We start from the raw sequence: 16,750 nt of genomic DNA on the forward strand, positions 1-16,750 counted from the left end.
GGAAAAAATAGCGTACAGTTTAAGACTTAGAATGAACCGGTTTGTTGAACAATGGAAACCCTTAATAAAAGAGATGGGTGAAACATGGGGAGGAAGTTTTTAAATACACCCCATATATATTTATTTTTTATTTATTATTATCATTATTATTATATTTTATTTTATTTTCTCTTTAAATAGATCGGTTGGTGAATTCTGTCAATTTTGAATATTTTGATCCCATCCAAAGCTGTTGTTCTGTGTTTATTGTTTTAGATTGTGTTGTTATATTTTTTTCTATTGTTCTTCTTGTCATGCTGTGAAATGCAATTTTGCTATAAAACTTTGTAAAAATCTAATGTGAAAAAGAATTTCATGTACGAATTAAGATACTTTGTTATTCTCATCTCTCATGTCTTGCAAGAAGATGTTTGTTAATAAAAAATAAGTAAAAAAAAAAAAAAAAAAAAAAAAAAACAAGAAAAATGTTTAGTAATACTTCACAATATCTGCAGTTTTTACTGTATTTTTTAATCAAATAAATGCAGCTTTGGTAAGCAAAATTATAAAAAAATAAAAAATAAAGTCTTACCAACCCCAAACTTTTGAACAGTAGTGCATATTATATTTCTAAAATAAATACATTTATTAATATATATATATATATATATATATATATATATATATTTTTTAAATAACAGCATACAGATTTTTTGAAAAACATGATGGTTAATAAATGATGACTGCATTCTCCTTTTATGGGTGAATTCCTTTAAGCCACATATAAAGATACATATATATACAGTCAAGCCCAAAATTATTCATACCCCTGGCAAATTCTGACTTAAAGTTAGTTTTATTCAATCAGCAAGTTTTTTTTTCGTCCAGAAATAACACAGACTTCTCCCAAAACATAATAATAAGATTATGTACAAGAGGCATCATTGTGGAAAAAAATATTTCTCAGCTTTTATTTACATTTGAACAAAAAGTGGCATGTCCAAAATTATTCATACCCTTTGCAAACTATCACAGTCTATGGGAAAATCCAAAGTTCTATACCATTCTAAACAGTCCAAGCTGTTCTAAAGCATCCTAATTACCCTGATTCATTGGAAACAGCTGTTTTAACCAACTCAACAGGTGAAAAACAGAAGCTCTCTGCTGTTGGTTTGTGGACAGTCATGGCTAAGGCATTGTGGCTGCTCACAAGTCAGGAAAGGGCTATAAGACCATATCTAAAAGTTCCAGTGGCTACAGTGCAAAGTATTATTAAAAATACAAGACGTTCCGCATTGTGAAAAATCTTAGAGGATGTGGTCAGAAGCCAAAAGTGACACCTGTGCTGGCCAGGAGGATAGTGAGAGAGGTAAAAAAGAATCCAAGGATCACCACCAAGGCCAATCTTGATGAATCTGGGCTCTCCTGGTGGCAGCATCTCAAGGCAGACAGTCGGACACTGCACACAACTGGGTTCCACGGATGCAGACCAAGGAGGACACCACTTCTCCAGATAAGGCACACAAAAGCCCGCTTGGCCTTTGCAAATGCTCATCTGGACAAAGAAGAAGACTTCTCGTCTTCTGTTTTATGGTCAGATGAAACTAAAATTTTGCAATTGTTTGCCACAATGATGTAGCCTTCATTTGGCGTAAAAAAGGAGAGGTCTTCAACCCTAAGAACACCATTCCCACTATCAAACCTTATGTTGTGTTTTTTTTTTATCCCGGGGACCTAATCACAGTAAACGGCACCATGAAAAAAGGAGCAATACATCAAAATTCTCAACAACAACATCTGCAGTCTGCAGAGAAACTTGGCCTTGGGCACCAGTGGACATTTCAGCACGACAACGACCCAAAACACAGCAAAAGTGGTGAAGAAATGGTTAGCAGACAAAAACATTAACGTATTGCAGTGGCCCAGCCAGAGTCCTGACTTAAATCCAATTGAGAATCTGTGGAGGGAGCTAAAAATCAGGGTGATGGCAAGGAGACCCTCCAACCTGAAAGAGTTGGAGCTCATCGCTAAAGATGAATGGGCAAAAATACCAGTGGAGACATGCACAAAGCTGGTCAGCAATTATAGGAAGCGTTTTATTGCTGTAATAGCCAATAAATACAATACAATAAAGGCTTTTCTATTGATTATTAAGAAGGGTATGAATAATTTTGGACATGCAACTTTTTGTTCAAATGTATTTTTTTTAACGTAAGAGGCCATTTGTAAATTTCATAGGTTTGGCTTCCGGTCTCATCTGCATCCAGTTATTTTTAGCAATTTTGTACAAGACAGCTGGTTTTGCTGGTTGATATTGCAAATTGGTGTCTTACCATATTATTTTATTATGCTACCTTAATTATAAACACACTGGCTTGTAGTGCAAACAGCTTTACTGTTTACTGCACAATTATTTCCCTATAGCGGCTAATGAACCAGAAGTCTCACCCATAAGCTTACTTCCACGTTGAAGAAAAAGGTGAATAGATAAAATAATAAACTAAGTGCCAGTTATAGGAAAGAAAAAGCAAAACAGTTTTCCAAGCAAAAAAGTTCACAAAAAAGTTCCAAAAAGACAAATATCTGTCCATAGTTAGTGTGATAAAATAAAATAAAATCATTTTGGAAGAAGTTGGGAACCAGTGCAAAAAAGTTTTAAATAAGTAAAGTTAGTTCTGAGATCTAGCAACATTTGTTTGCAGACACCTTTGGTTTGCAATGCACTGTAATTGTGGTTACTTTTTGGAGTCGCTGTATCTCAATCTGAGATCTCCAAGAGCAAGAAACATTCCTTTATTACTGTAACAGAAAGTTTGTGTAATATGAAATATGTACCTGTAGATGTTGGTAAAGTATTTGATGTGATTGTTTAAATCACTAGCGTTGGCCTGCCAAAGATGTCATAGCCCTAGGGTTTCAATGCATCGAAGCCCTTAATGGAAAGCACAAAAGTCTTTCAGAGGATCATTCGCTCAAGGGCCAAAGACAAGGCAAGACTTCAGACAGCTTCAGTTCCTCCGTTGATATACTGACCAGATGATAACCGAGCATCAATTCCCCATCAAGGAAGATCTCCCTCCCGATCACATCTCCCTCTCATGGCCCAGAGAATCAGAGACGCGAGCACACTCCAGAGCGCTTTATAAATCCCACACATTTGCAATGCATGAATCACACTTTCCCTCGCAAAAACGTCCTGTAGCACTAAACCAAAGAATACATTTTACAGCCCTGTAAATTACCACTCACCCCTCCCTGCGTTCCACTGTCCAAGGTTACAGCACGTTCGCATCCACCACTGATCAAAAGCGGTTACCATGTCCGTGAGATTGCTAATTTGTAGTTAAAAGACCTCAAAATTAAGGTGCTGTCATGTTTTTCCAAACACAACATTCTTTTCTCAATTAAATTTGAATGACTGGAAAATACAATGAATTATCAAGAAATATAATCTTTTTGTCACACAAAAATATTATATTACTTAAAAAGATAGATCGTATGGATTAATTTATGACTCTTTTATAGTGGTTTTGCATCCTTTTTAAAACCTCAAAGCCTTGATTCATTTTAACTGCATGGAAAAACTTCAACAAAAACTTTCTTTTGTTCCACATGCACTCCAACAAACGTCTTTGTTTGATTCTCATGTTAACGTAACATTGAGTCTTTCATGTTCCACAAAAGAAGGCCATACAACCTGAGGGTGAATAAACAAAGGCAGAATTGAAATTTTTGGGTAAACTGTTCTTTTAAAGACTACTTGAAAGGGAATTTCATGCTGTATTTTTTTTTAAGTATGCTATTAAAGGGATAGTTTAACAAAAAATGAAAATTCTGTCATAAATTACTCCAGACCCATAAGGCCTTCATTCATCTTCAGAACACAAAGATATTTTTGATCAAGTTTGAGAGCTTTCTGACCAATCAGCAAAGAAACTATTACCTTTCTGGGCCTTAAACATGGTAGTTGTGTTGGTGGCTTTGCAGGGTCTGAAAGCTTTTGGATTTCATCAAAAATATAAAACTCGACTGCAAGCTTACATTCAGAACAAAATTCATTCAATCAACAACCGTGCATTGAAACAATTTCGTGCCCTTTATTTTTTCTTTTCAATAATATGTTTCACCTGGATGTGTGTCACAGCACAGAACAAAAGATATGTCGCTGATTCTGTAACATTGCGACTATGCTCAATCCATAGCTACTAAATCAGGACCGACTTGAACCTGCTGGACTCCTCAACCTTTAAAAAAGCATTAAGGTCCTCTTTAAAGCTCTCCTGTGCCTAAAATAACAACCTTAGCAGAGTACATGCACTTGATTCACAGTCCTCCATACACCCAAGAACACAACACATAATATCTCCAACATTACTATAAAAAACAGTTCCTTCCTCAAAGTGCACTTTTAGCACAGTTGGCAAAGACGTTCATATGAACATGAGAATGAAACAAAGACATTGTTGGAGTGCATATGAGCATTCGATATGAGGACTGTTTATTAAAATAGCAGTATGATGGCTGTAACAGGCCGGCGTGAGTGATGTGTTGAGTTGTGTTGGAGACCAGAGACTGAGGTGAGGACACACTGGGCTGAGCAAGGCTCGTGCTGTATCTCACTGTGATCTCCACACACAAGCTTTGATTCGCTGCTTGAAACCCCCCTGCGGAAACGTTTTCTGTGGATTCATTTAACGGTGAAAGGAAGATGGGGTTCCCCATAGGTCCCACAGCAAGGCAGCGGGACAAAACACACACTGTAAAACATATTCAGCTGCACTCAACGAGATAAGCTGCAATAAAAGAATCCCATTCAGTAGTCAAAGAGATTCTTCTTTTCGATACATTTATACCTTATGTTATTGTAATTTGTGTCATATTTGAGATGGAAGGGAATCTATCTCTCTTTTATACCCTTTGTGGTCATAAGCTAAATTCAAGAGCACAAAACAAAGCAATTCTAAAATGTATAAAAGGGGGTCCATTCCGAACGTGAGTGATCTGACAGAGGTAGCATTTTTAGGACATGATAAACACGTTCCCAACACAAAGGCTGTTTCAAAAGGTATCTGGTTTTACTCTAAATGTGCTGGTTTCAGTCACAACTGTTCAGGGACCTTTTGTGAGTAAAATCCAGGCATTTCAATAGAAATCCACATGAACAAGAATATTTCCCCATCCAGATTTTGCACTTGGTTGAAGTTTGTCGCACAAATTTGCCACGTTGACCAACAGAAAGCTGCTTTGTGGTTTGCACTGCTGACAAAGGACAATTTTTTGCCTAGAAAATTTCATTGGAAGTTTGCAGATGTTACCACATCTATTTCTAATTAAGGCAGGGCAGCATGTATCCTTTGTTAGGAGGGCAATTCCAGAATTCCGCAAAAAAAAAGTGAAAGAAGTGCAAAATGTAAATTTAAGGGATAGCTCACCCAAAAATTCTGACATTAATCACTCACCCTTATGTCATTCGTTCATCTTCAGAACTCAAATTAGAAAAAGTGTTGAATAATTTGTTATTATAAAAGTATTCTCGTAGATTCATAAAATTAAGGTTGAACCACTGATGTCATGTGGACTATTTTATTGATGTCCTTACTACCTTTTTGGGCCTTGAATGTGGTAGTTGTGTTGCTGTCAATGAGGGTCAGAAAGCTCTTGGATTTCATCTTAATCTGTGTTCTGAAGATGAACGTCTTAAGATGAAGGTTTTATGGGTTTGGAAGAACATGAGAGTGAATAATTATTGACAGCATTTTCATTTTTGGGTGAACTATCCCTTTAAAATTAAAACTGTGTACTGTAATTAAAATGGATTCTTTTACCCAGTGGCTTAATGTCAATCATAACTGTCATCAATAATAAATCAAATATTCTTTGTCTAAGAAGCATGTATGTAGAGTTTCCAAATTAGTAATTTATGAGGTTCATTGAAGGTTACGATGTAGACTTATGTACAATAGGTAAGCACTTGCAGTTCACTTAGTTTTGGAACAATGCTAGATTACAGTGCTTGCAAGGCCTTGTATTGTACTGTATTGATATTTGCTCTAAAATCCTAATCTATTAAACTTTTAATTCTTATAATTAAATCCTATAATTAATTTAGCCCAAAGCAGGTATATACAATGAGTTTTGCAGTTAACTTCCATCTTTCAAGTTGTGTGATTGGTTTTATGCCCATTGGCAGACAAAATAAATGCAATTGGTGACTAAAATGAATTAAGGATTAAAACGATCTAAAACTTCAACACTAGGTATTAGCTGCACTAGTATTGTAATATTGTATAGTATGATGAGTTGCTTTAGACTTATTTAGTAAATGTTTACCTCTGGATTGGCAGGGTTGAAAGCCACATTCAGGACTGTTTCAGAGTGTCTCGGGATCTTATGGAGAAAGTTGCTGCTGCGTGTGTCATATATGTAGGCCTGGAAGAAAGGTAACAAAAAAAAGTCTCAGGACAGCAGATGAAACACATATTATTAACATCAATATTAACTAAACTGCTTGCCTCATTACATATTCACACAATTTGTAAAATCATAGAGACTTTCACATACTGTCTTTAGCTTAAGCATCTGAGAGACTTCTTTAAAAAAATAAAAAATAACCTCAAACTTTTGAACGATAGTGTAATGTTCTTTAACAAGGACTTACAGCATATTATTTACAGCATTAACAAATGAATGAGAAAATCAACAATATCTGTCATTAACAGATAACAGATAAGATGTATCTCAGCAGACTGGTTGGACTTCTCCATATGTTTCTTATTCAGGCCTCTTAGGAAATACACTGAGGGTGTTCTGTGGAAGACACAGGTCTCGGTGCCAGAAAGAAGCTAAAGATCGCTAACAGGTTTTTGCAGCATCCAATTATGTGTATATTTAAGGCCTTATCTAGAACAACTTACAAATCAACTTCAGCTTGCTTAGCTTCACATGGAAAACTGCATGTTCAACAGATAGGATGACCATGAGATCGGCCAACTCTGTGTCCAAATAAGATATGATGCAACAAAGGAACAATCAATTAAAAGTCTTTCCTGTTCAAGTTTTATCCTAAACAGCTACCAATAATATTTAGTCAATGATTGTTTTTATGGTTGCTCTGTTTTGATGGGTATTTCCGCCCACAGTGAAATCGAATTAATCCAAATGCATTGCTAAAGTTCTCTTACATTCACGTACTTATGCTCATAAATTCTATCATGTGTTTCTTAATCATATCGTTCCAAAAGTGCATGCATTTCTTTCTTCTATGAAACCTAAAAAAAGATATGATGTCTCTTTGGGTTTTTGTCCTCACAATCCACTCTCATTCTGTTTCACAGAGGAAATTGACAACTAAGCTGCAGAATTTGATGGAAATAATGACAGAATTTTTTTCTTTTTTCTAAACCATTCCCTTAAGCTGCTTCTGATAAGTAATGGCAACACAGATGGCTAAAAGTTTAGGAAAATAGCACAACTTGCCATGTTTTCCATGTCCTCAATCCTAGATGTGGTCAAAATCAATCACTTTTTGTTGATCATTCTTGTATTTGTTGCTTATGGCTTAAACATAATGTGGCTTGGAATTAATGCAGTAATGGGGTGATGATAGAGCTCCTTTTTCTCTGATTGTCTTGTGAAATATAAAATGCATCAACAAATTCATCTGGCTTATGGAAGTCTCGAGACAGCCACAAATAACAGCATAGTAGCTCACTACTGTTGTCTCCGTTCGGCTTCCAAAAAACACTGGAAATCGGGCGGTGCTGTGGAGATCTCCTCAAAACTGTCCTGCTTTACCCAGTGCTGGCGATTAATAACAGCTATCAACACGCACATATTATTCCACTGACTTGAGCAAAGACTAAACACACATACACAAACAGAGCAGAGACAGCAGTCCTCCCACATTGAAGGTGCAAATGGTGACACATATGGAAAAGCAATTGTTCAGAAAAACTAAAAATATTCAGTTTGAAATTTGGATTACGATTTTAGATTTTAAGAAAAGGATTTATGCAAATGTAATGACAGCAGCACAGCTGCATGAACTCCACAGGTTTGTACAAAATCTGATGATCATGATGTGAGAATAAACCAAAGAGCATCTTGTGCTTCATTGGAAGCAAGGACATCTGACCATCTGTGTAACAACATCTACATAATCATTTTTACTTGAAACTAATCAAATTGCGTTCAATTGACCTAGAAATAGTGCCAGTGTTCTTTGTGAAAATTTAAATCTAGGTCATTCATAAGCATTCGCATGAGACAAAACCTGCTATCGCGATTCATTTTTCATGAAAATGAGTAACATCCACAGTTTTTTTTCCAAGGTCATTAGGACAACAGCTCAGAGATCTTTTAACAACAGAACACCATGAAAGTATGGATATCCCACTGTTTTCCTCATATGAGCGAATTGTTTTGACAATTCTGGCAAAAGACACAAGACATGGAGAAGCTCAGCAGTAAATGTAATGCAGCTGCTGGATATGATAAGACGTACTCAGAGAGAGAAAACTAAAGAGGTCAACGGAAAAAAGTGGTCCAGCGAAACAGAGACGATCTATCTATCTATCTATCTATCTATCTATCTATCTATCTATCTATCTATCTATCTATCTATCTATCTATCTATCTATCTATCTATCTATCTATCTATCTATCTTCAAACCTTATCTATCTATCTATCTATCTATCTATCTATCTATCTATCTATCTATCTATCTATCTATCTATCTATCTATCTATCTATCTATCTATCTATCTATCTATCTTCTAAATCAATGCCATTTGGTGCAGAAATTATAACTTTAAAGGGATAGTTTACCCAAAAATGCAAATTATGTCATTAAAGGGGTCATATGATTCGGTTTCTTGTTTTCCTTTGTCTTTGGAGTGTTACAAGCTGTTTGTGCATAGGTGAGATCTGTAAAGTTGCAAAGCTTAAAGTCTCAAACATAAAGAAATATTTATTATAAAATTTAGCCACACCTCCCTAATACGGCTCCTTCAAACCCCCTCCTCGTCACGGGGTGAGTAGATATATATATGTATATGGAAAGAAAGAAGTAGTAACTTTTACCAGCTGTAGTAGTGTTGCAGCCGCCATGTTGTGGAGACGCAGTGTGTTTCATTGTGAAAATGAAAGTACTTTGTTTGGCCTTCCAAATAAGGACACAACTAATCAGTGGTTGAGCTATATTTACAACACTGTGATGTGCATTTTACGGAGGACTGTTTCCTGAACCTGGGAGAGCAGCTTACAGTGCCAGCTGTACACAAGGGTTAAAGCTATAAAGTGTGGCAATTCCAATGTTGCAAGGACAGTCTGTGCTTCTGACTGAAGGCCTGTAAGTATGTTTTCATTTTTAAAGAATTGAGTACTGACTATTCAAACGTGAGTTTTGAGCAGTGTAGAGTAGTGCTTGTTGTTTCTTGTTCTACGATTGCAAACACAGAATGCTGTTATGTTTACACGGCGCAGTGCGATGTGATGCAACGCAACACAACGCAATGCGTAAAAAGGCAGTATGAGTCATTATAATCAGTAGTTATGTCCCCACTGGATGCAACAAATGCCTCGTTTATAATGGTTTTTATTGTTTCTGTCTTGTCATGCCGAGAAACAGCATGGTAAGGAGTTTCTAACATTTCCATCACACACTTAAGGTATTCAGCCAATCACAAGACACCGGATAGCTGGTCAATCAGAGAACACCTCGGTTTTCATCAACAATGAGTTTTGTAAAAATCGAAGTGTTTCAGAAAGGCAAGGCAGAGAGGAGCAACAATAATGTACAGTATGTGGAAAATAATATGTTTTTTGAACCTCAAACTGCATAAACACATTGCATTACAACAAACACACAAAATAATGCTCTTTTTAGCAACACCATATGACCCCTTTAATTACTCACCTTCATGTCGTTCCAAACTTGTAAGACCTTTGTTCATCTTCAGAGCACAAATTAAGATATATTTGATGAAATCCGAAAGCTTTCTGTCTCTAGACAGCAATGCAACTGACACGTTCAAGGCCCAGAAAGGTAGTAAGGACATCACTAAATTAGTTCATGTGACATCAGTGGTTCAACCGTAATTTTATGAAGCTACGAGAATACTTTTTGTGCGCAAGGAAAACAAAAATAACTACTTTATTTCTTCTCTTAATTTCTTCTCTTCCGTGTCAGCTTTTGATGCACGTTCACGACAGGCCTTGAACGTGGTAGCTGCGTTGCTGTCTATGTAAGGTTAGAAAGTTTTCGTATTTCATCAAAAATATCTTAATTTGTGTTCTGAAGATGAACGAAGGTCTTACGAGTTAGGAACGACATTTAATTAATGGCAGAATTTTGTTTTTTGTGTGACTATCCCTTTAACATTTAACCTTAGGCTGTGGATCCAGAACATTGTCTATTTTTGACACTGTCTTTACAGATTCAGCTCCATTAAGAGATCAAAGAAAACCCTGTTCTTACCTATAATATGAGAAATGTGGTATTCAGCAGTCCTGAATGGCGGTTTTATTACCACTGTCAGGATACACAGGCTCACACTGGCCCAGAGCAGGATTATCTGATTTACAACTATTCTTTACATTCTGTACAATGCTTGTAAAAGTGTGGAGGTACTATGAATTATTAGACTTATGAATTCTATTACACCTTGTGACACCACAAAACACTCCACTAAAACAAGCAGAAGCTATTCTCAATTACTGTAACACATGGACAGGAAACAGAGACAAAGCTTACAGAACATTGTAGCAGGAGATATATAATAGTAAACTGACTCACAGAATGGTCTTCTGAGCCAGTAGCTATGAAGCGGCCGCAGGGTGAGAAGGCCGCAGTGCAATGGTGACAGCGGTTAACATGGCTTTCATAGCGGCGAACACACCTGACAGAGATGGAAAGAACAACATATTAGCTGTGAATAATTCTTGAAGGTGCCTAATTTACATGTTTTTTTGGGCTACCTAAAGTAGTTTGCAGGCACTTTGTGAATAATACACAAGGGTTTGACATTAAATACCATAAGCTATTCAAGTGACTCAACTTTGCCCTTTATGCTATAATTCAAATATTTATCCATTAGGATCTTTTTCTTTTGCAGCTGGGAAATGCATACACCTGGACTAAATAACATAAAGTATAAATTACTATTACCAAATTTGGACATAATCACATTTGACTCAACCAGTTGGAAAAAAAAAAAACGGAAACACTCAGGAAAGTCAAGTCTCTGGCATGAAAAACAAAAAGGGTAATCCGTTTTTAAAGTGAATCTGTTTAAGACCAGCTTTTCATTTCTAGGGATAGTTTTGGCTTTCTTTGTAGACATAACCTCCTTTAGTATGTAAATATTCATTGAGCAGACACTACTTATCCAAAGCAACATACAGCAGATAGAAACCATCTTCTGGAATGGGATGACTAAGAATAATTTTCACTGGAGAAGGACCACACATCTGGAGGCCGTGTTTTCTTCATGAAGGTGCTATCAAATAGTCAGGATCGATGTTTCATCAGACTCCAATGTGTTCCAGAGGGACAAAGTAAACTAATGTGGGAAGAAACTTTAGAAAGCACATGAGACGATGCTTCTCTTCATTACTCCCGTGCATGATGGGGGTTGTGTTTTCAATTGCTAGACCACATTTCCCTGCATTTTTCTAGTTTATTCTTAATGATGGAGATAACATTACATACTTGGGAAAGCTTCAAGTGAAAAGAATTATAAAGCCACTGTAAAACAAATTCTGAATTCAATTTCAGGAAAGCCTCTTTAAAAACTTCTCCAAGGTAATAAGTGCTCAATAAAGCTCTGTGTGTAGTATTTCAAGAGGCCAGGTAGCGGCCAAAAGAGGGATATTTGCACAATATTTGTTTTTAATGACTCTACAGATTTTCGATAAATGCATAGAAAAACAAAAATAAAGCATATAATGACTACAATAAAATCAGTTATTAATATTTTATTAGTTCTCCCTTGTTTTAGATCATAGCAGCCATTCAAGTGGGCATTATTAAATAATAATATCTCAGCCCACAGTGATCTATTTTGAAACTGAATTTGTTAAAGAGCAGGTCATATGGGCTTTCGAAAAATATATTTTTTGCAGTTTGTAATGCAGCTATCCTTAAATGTAAACAGTCTGCGAAGTTGTTAATCAAAAAAGTGAAATAGTTCTGATAATTAGCTGTAAACTCACTATTCCCTAAGAATGTGTCGATTAATGTAGACTGTCGTTGTTATTACCATACCTCATACTACGGGGCCATTGAATGCTTGAATCTGATTGGCTGACGAACGTTCCAATGGTTTCAAGGAAATACACGGCGAACGTAGTTCCAGCCAGAACTTGACTGCATTACATGCCTATATCACTTCACCACACAATTTCATTTATTTCAAAGGTCTTGAAGAAAATTTACTTCAAGTTTCACTATTAGTAGAGATGATGCTGCCAATCACTTTTGAAAGATGCACAGAATTAAGAGAGGTAATTCACGAGCTTAATCCCTCTCTTTCTGTCTGTCTGCCTGTCTAAACTTCATTATTAACTGCATTAGTTTGCTATTAATGGCTTAAGCTTCCTTACTAAGTCTAAAATTACATTTTGGAATTAGCAACTAAGGCATTGGATGAGCTGCGTAAGAAATTAATCCTACTCATAATAGCGTTTAAGGACAAAAACCAGACAAATGTCTTGAAATATATCATCTGATGGATGTCTTGAGGTGTGGTAACCATAGTATAAGCAGAATAATTAACTTTGGTCCGTGGAATTCTATAAAAATAATGCACACCCAAGCTTTGTGGATCATTGTGTATTTTCTTTGGGTGAGAAGTAACAACACTGAATTCAAATAAACATGTGCTCATTCGTTGAAAATTTAGTGTCTGCACTTTGAGCATCCACAATTTAAAATGTGCTTTTTTAAAATCCACAGAGGGGAAATTGCCCTTGGTGCTTAACCCTAACCTTTTTTCAAATATAAACTATGATTTGTGCCTAATGAGATCATTACGCCATTAAGAAAGTCACAAAACGGGCATATAAAGTGATTTAATGCTAGCCTACCTCCTATCATCAGCCTTTATGGACGAGCACAACCATATAATAAATTAACTCCTTTAATGAGACCGCATAGACTGCCAAAGCATGCTGTTTCTGTCCATACAATAAAAACAAAGAAAACAAACAAACAAAAAAAACTGGCATGGAAGAGAGCAGACAACTCGAGAGACATTAATATAAAGGTCAAAATATAGTACACTGCAACAAGAAACGAAAAACATCATCCAACAGCTTGCCTGAGGTTCCTACTCATCACATAAGTGGATCTGGTTGTTGTATTCAGTCTAATTGCTTTGCATGCCTTTATGAATCTAGGGTGATTTTCTGAGGGTTTGGGTCTTGATTCACATCCTGTGCGAGCCAGGTTAATCTGCTTCTCATTAGTAGAAAAGATTATGCTTTAAAAGAAAGCATAAACAAATTTATTGTGTAAAGCCCACATATTTTCTTCGCATTTAGTCAACCACCAGAGCGGAAACCAACAACATGCCAACCGGAGAACCACCACAGAGGCTCTGCAAGCCTGCAAACACCTTTAAAAATCAGAACGAATGCAACAAAATAAACTTTGAAAATAAATTGTATTATGCAATGGCAAAATTCAGCTATGAATATCTATAGACACCTCTACAGAGGTGTGCTATTACTTTCGAATAAGATCTGATATGATAACAGAAGCAAAAAACAAAAACAATAACCACCAAGAAAACCACGCAGAACACTCTAGCAACTGTATAGCATGTGCATAACAGCATTTTCCTGTCCTTTTTGTTATTCTCCATTCAAAGCTGTTTGAGTGAACTGTTTGGAGTCAATCCAAAAAAGAATTGATTCTCTGATTCTTATAGTTGTAATTTTCCTTTTGTAAGTATTTTTCTAGATGTTATCCATGTTTTATGTCTCAATGACATGCAAGCAAACAACCAAATAAATAATTTCAAGAGCAAAAAAAAGGCATTGACTTCCTTTCTGTCACATGAGGCTGTCAACGTCTTAACCCTTACTTTTCTAGGAAACACAGTGCAAACCCTCCCAAAGAAAGTTCATTTTCATGTTACTAACAAGTATTTTTTTTGTTGACACATATTTACATACTCACGTCTTTAGAATCATCCAAACAAAACAAATCTTACAAGAGATCTATAGCTTTTTGCATACTTTTTGTCCAAGCGGCAACTATAGTTGCTGGTGGGCAAATGACTTCTAAGTACATATAACATATATTATGGGGAAATGGTTACCTTCTTGTTAAAAACTGGTTTTAGCTGGTCATCCAGTCTGGTTTTAGCTGGTCAGCAGGCTGGTTTTAGATGGGGTTTGGCCACCTTCATAGCTGGTCAGGCTGGGAGACCAGCTAGAACAACCAGCTAAAGCCAGCTTGGCCAACCTAGCCAGGCTGGGAGAACAGCTAATGCCAGCTACTTCCAGCTTAAACCAGCTAAAACCAGCAAACCAGTTTAGGCTGGAACAACCAGCTAAAACCAGCCTGGCCAGCCTAGCCAGGCTGGGAGACCAGCAAAAACCAGTTACTTCCATCTTAAACCAGCTAAAACCAGCCAACCAGCTTAGGCTGGTTTTAGCTGATAATCCACCTTGGTCTTAGCTGGTCGTAGCTGGTCAGCAGGCTGGTTTTAGAAGGGTTTTGGCCTCTTTCTTAGCTGGTCGGGCTGGTCTTAGCTGGACAGGCTGGGAGACCAGCTGGAACAACCAGCTAAAACCAGCCTGACCAGCCTACCCAGGCTGGGAGAACAGCTAATGCCAGCTACTTCCATCTTAAACCAGCAAACCAGTTTAGGCTGGTGTTAGCTGGTAATCCAGCCTGGTTTTAGCTGGTCAGCAGGCTGGTTTTAGATGGGTTTTGGCCACTTCCTTAGCTGGTCTGGCTGGGAGACCAGCTGGAACAACTAGCTAAAACCAGCCTGGGAGACCAGCAAAAACCAGCTACTTCTATCTTAAACCAGCTTAGGCTGATTTTAGCTGATAATCCACTATGGTCTTAGCTGGTCATAGCTGGTCAGCAGGCTGGTTTTAGAAGGGTTTTGGCCTCTTTCTTAGTTGGTCAGGCTTATCTTAGCTGGACAGGCCAGGAGGAGACCAGCTGGAACAACCAGCTAAAACCAGCCTGACCAGCCTGGCCAGGCTGGAAGACCAGCTAAAACAAACTACTTTCCAATTTAAACCTGCTAAGACCAGCCAACCATCTTAGGCTGGTTTTAGCTGTTTTTTTTCAGCAGGGTGTTGAAAGCAGTTATTTTGATTTAGATGCCAAATGTTCTCCTCTTATTCAAATTTGACATTGAAGGGGTGCATACAACATATTTGCCCACATTCAAATACAATTTTCAAGAAAAAAAAAACCTGGTTAAATTAAATGCAGAACATGTTCACATAGGACACTATTAACACAACTATATACATGAAACCATTAAGAAAAATTTGGGCACAAATGGGTTAAAGGTTAGCGTCAGAATAACTAACTTGAGACAACTAAAATATCCAATTAGTCGTTTAAAACAACTAGCACTAATTCACTAATAAATCACTAGCAAAGCTTTCAAAAAGACAGCAGCTATTAAAGAAATAAATTACCCACGTACAAACACTAAAAAAATACTTTAGAGTGTGTGTTGACCGAGTAATCATGGTCTCACCAGCAGTGCCCTGACCTCCTGTGCAGCTGAAGACACATTGATGTTTCAGAGAGGAGTTTTTAGAAAGTCTTTAGAAAGCACTTTAGGATCTGTTGCCAGTATTTCTCAAACATAATCCAAAATCCACAGGGCTGCTGCTCTCCTCTTAGCCTGAGGTTCAATATACTACTTTATACCTGAAAGGAAGCATTTTAATTGTGATATGCAAAACATACAGTCCCAGAACAGAAGATGAGAAGATGTTCCATAAGCATCAGTCTTCCAGAGCTCCTTGGCTTTTGGCTTAGGGTTTTGTCTTGGCCTGTGGAATGATGTCACTTGTGTTTTAAATGAAGTCTGGGGGGAGATAAAGCCATTTCACGTGCTTGAATTCGGAGCACTGTCAAAGAGCCAGCCATTGGAAAAATGGAAAAATACACATAAAATGGCCTGTGTTGAAAGACTTCATTGCCAGACCTCAGTTTGTCAATGACTGCAGGCAAATGATGTCACTAATTCTCACATATGCTCCCGTCCATGTTTCCCATGTTTGACCTGCATTTATCTTTAGCTTTCTGTCTTAAGTGTTTTTCATGATTTTGTTTCTTTGACAACTTTCCTTTCTCTTTTCCATTGGAACTAATCCTTCAGAGAAGTGAAAAAAAGAAGCTGTCCTGCTAGGTTGTTTCGTCCAATCGCTGTAATGATGCCATTTTTCTGTTACTCAAGTGTGATCAGTCTCATGGTTTTTACAGCTAATGTGACATTTTGTGGTCTCGTGAGTAAAGATGGCAGAATTCAACTCCAGGGGGGTCATGCGGCAGCTTAAAAAACTGCCACTGAGATGAATGGGAAAGCTAACGGATAGCTTTCTCTAGATATTATAGACCTCCTTGGGGAGGAAGCTGTCAGTTGTGAACTTACAGTGTGTTTATATATATCGAACTTTATTTTAAAGCAGAGAATTCATGCTTCGTTGAAGCTGTTAGCTTCTTCAGGGATGGATGAAGTTATTAAATTCTCCTGACCAGAACTTGAATTGGAACTCAGTGCAAAT

At 37.1% G+C, this 16,750-nt stretch overlaps 1 protein-coding gene across 1 annotated transcript in view; it reads right to left on the reverse strand.

Annotated features, from left to right (window-relative positions):
• The window catches only part of wdr27 (WD repeat domain 27), a 95,525-nt gene that overhangs the window by 18,729 nt on the left and 60,046 nt on the right, over nt 1-16,750 (reverse strand). The window contains exons 22-23 of the mRNA XM_073834599.1: nt 10,776-10,878; nt 6,310-6,408 (exon numbers count right to left, since the gene is read on the reverse strand). Of these exons, the coding sequence (XP_073690700.1) occupies nt 6,310-6,408; nt 10,776-10,878 (202 nt within the window). The remainder of the gene's footprint in view (nt 1-6,309; nt 6,409-10,775; nt 10,879-16,750) is intronic.

Source organism: Garra rufa, chromosome 2 (genome assembly GCF_049309525.1).
Source record: "Garra rufa chromosome 2, GarRuf1.0, whole genome shotgun sequence".
Taxonomy (NCBI): Eukaryota; Metazoa; Chordata; class Actinopteri; order Cypriniformes; family Cyprinidae; genus Garra; species Garra rufa.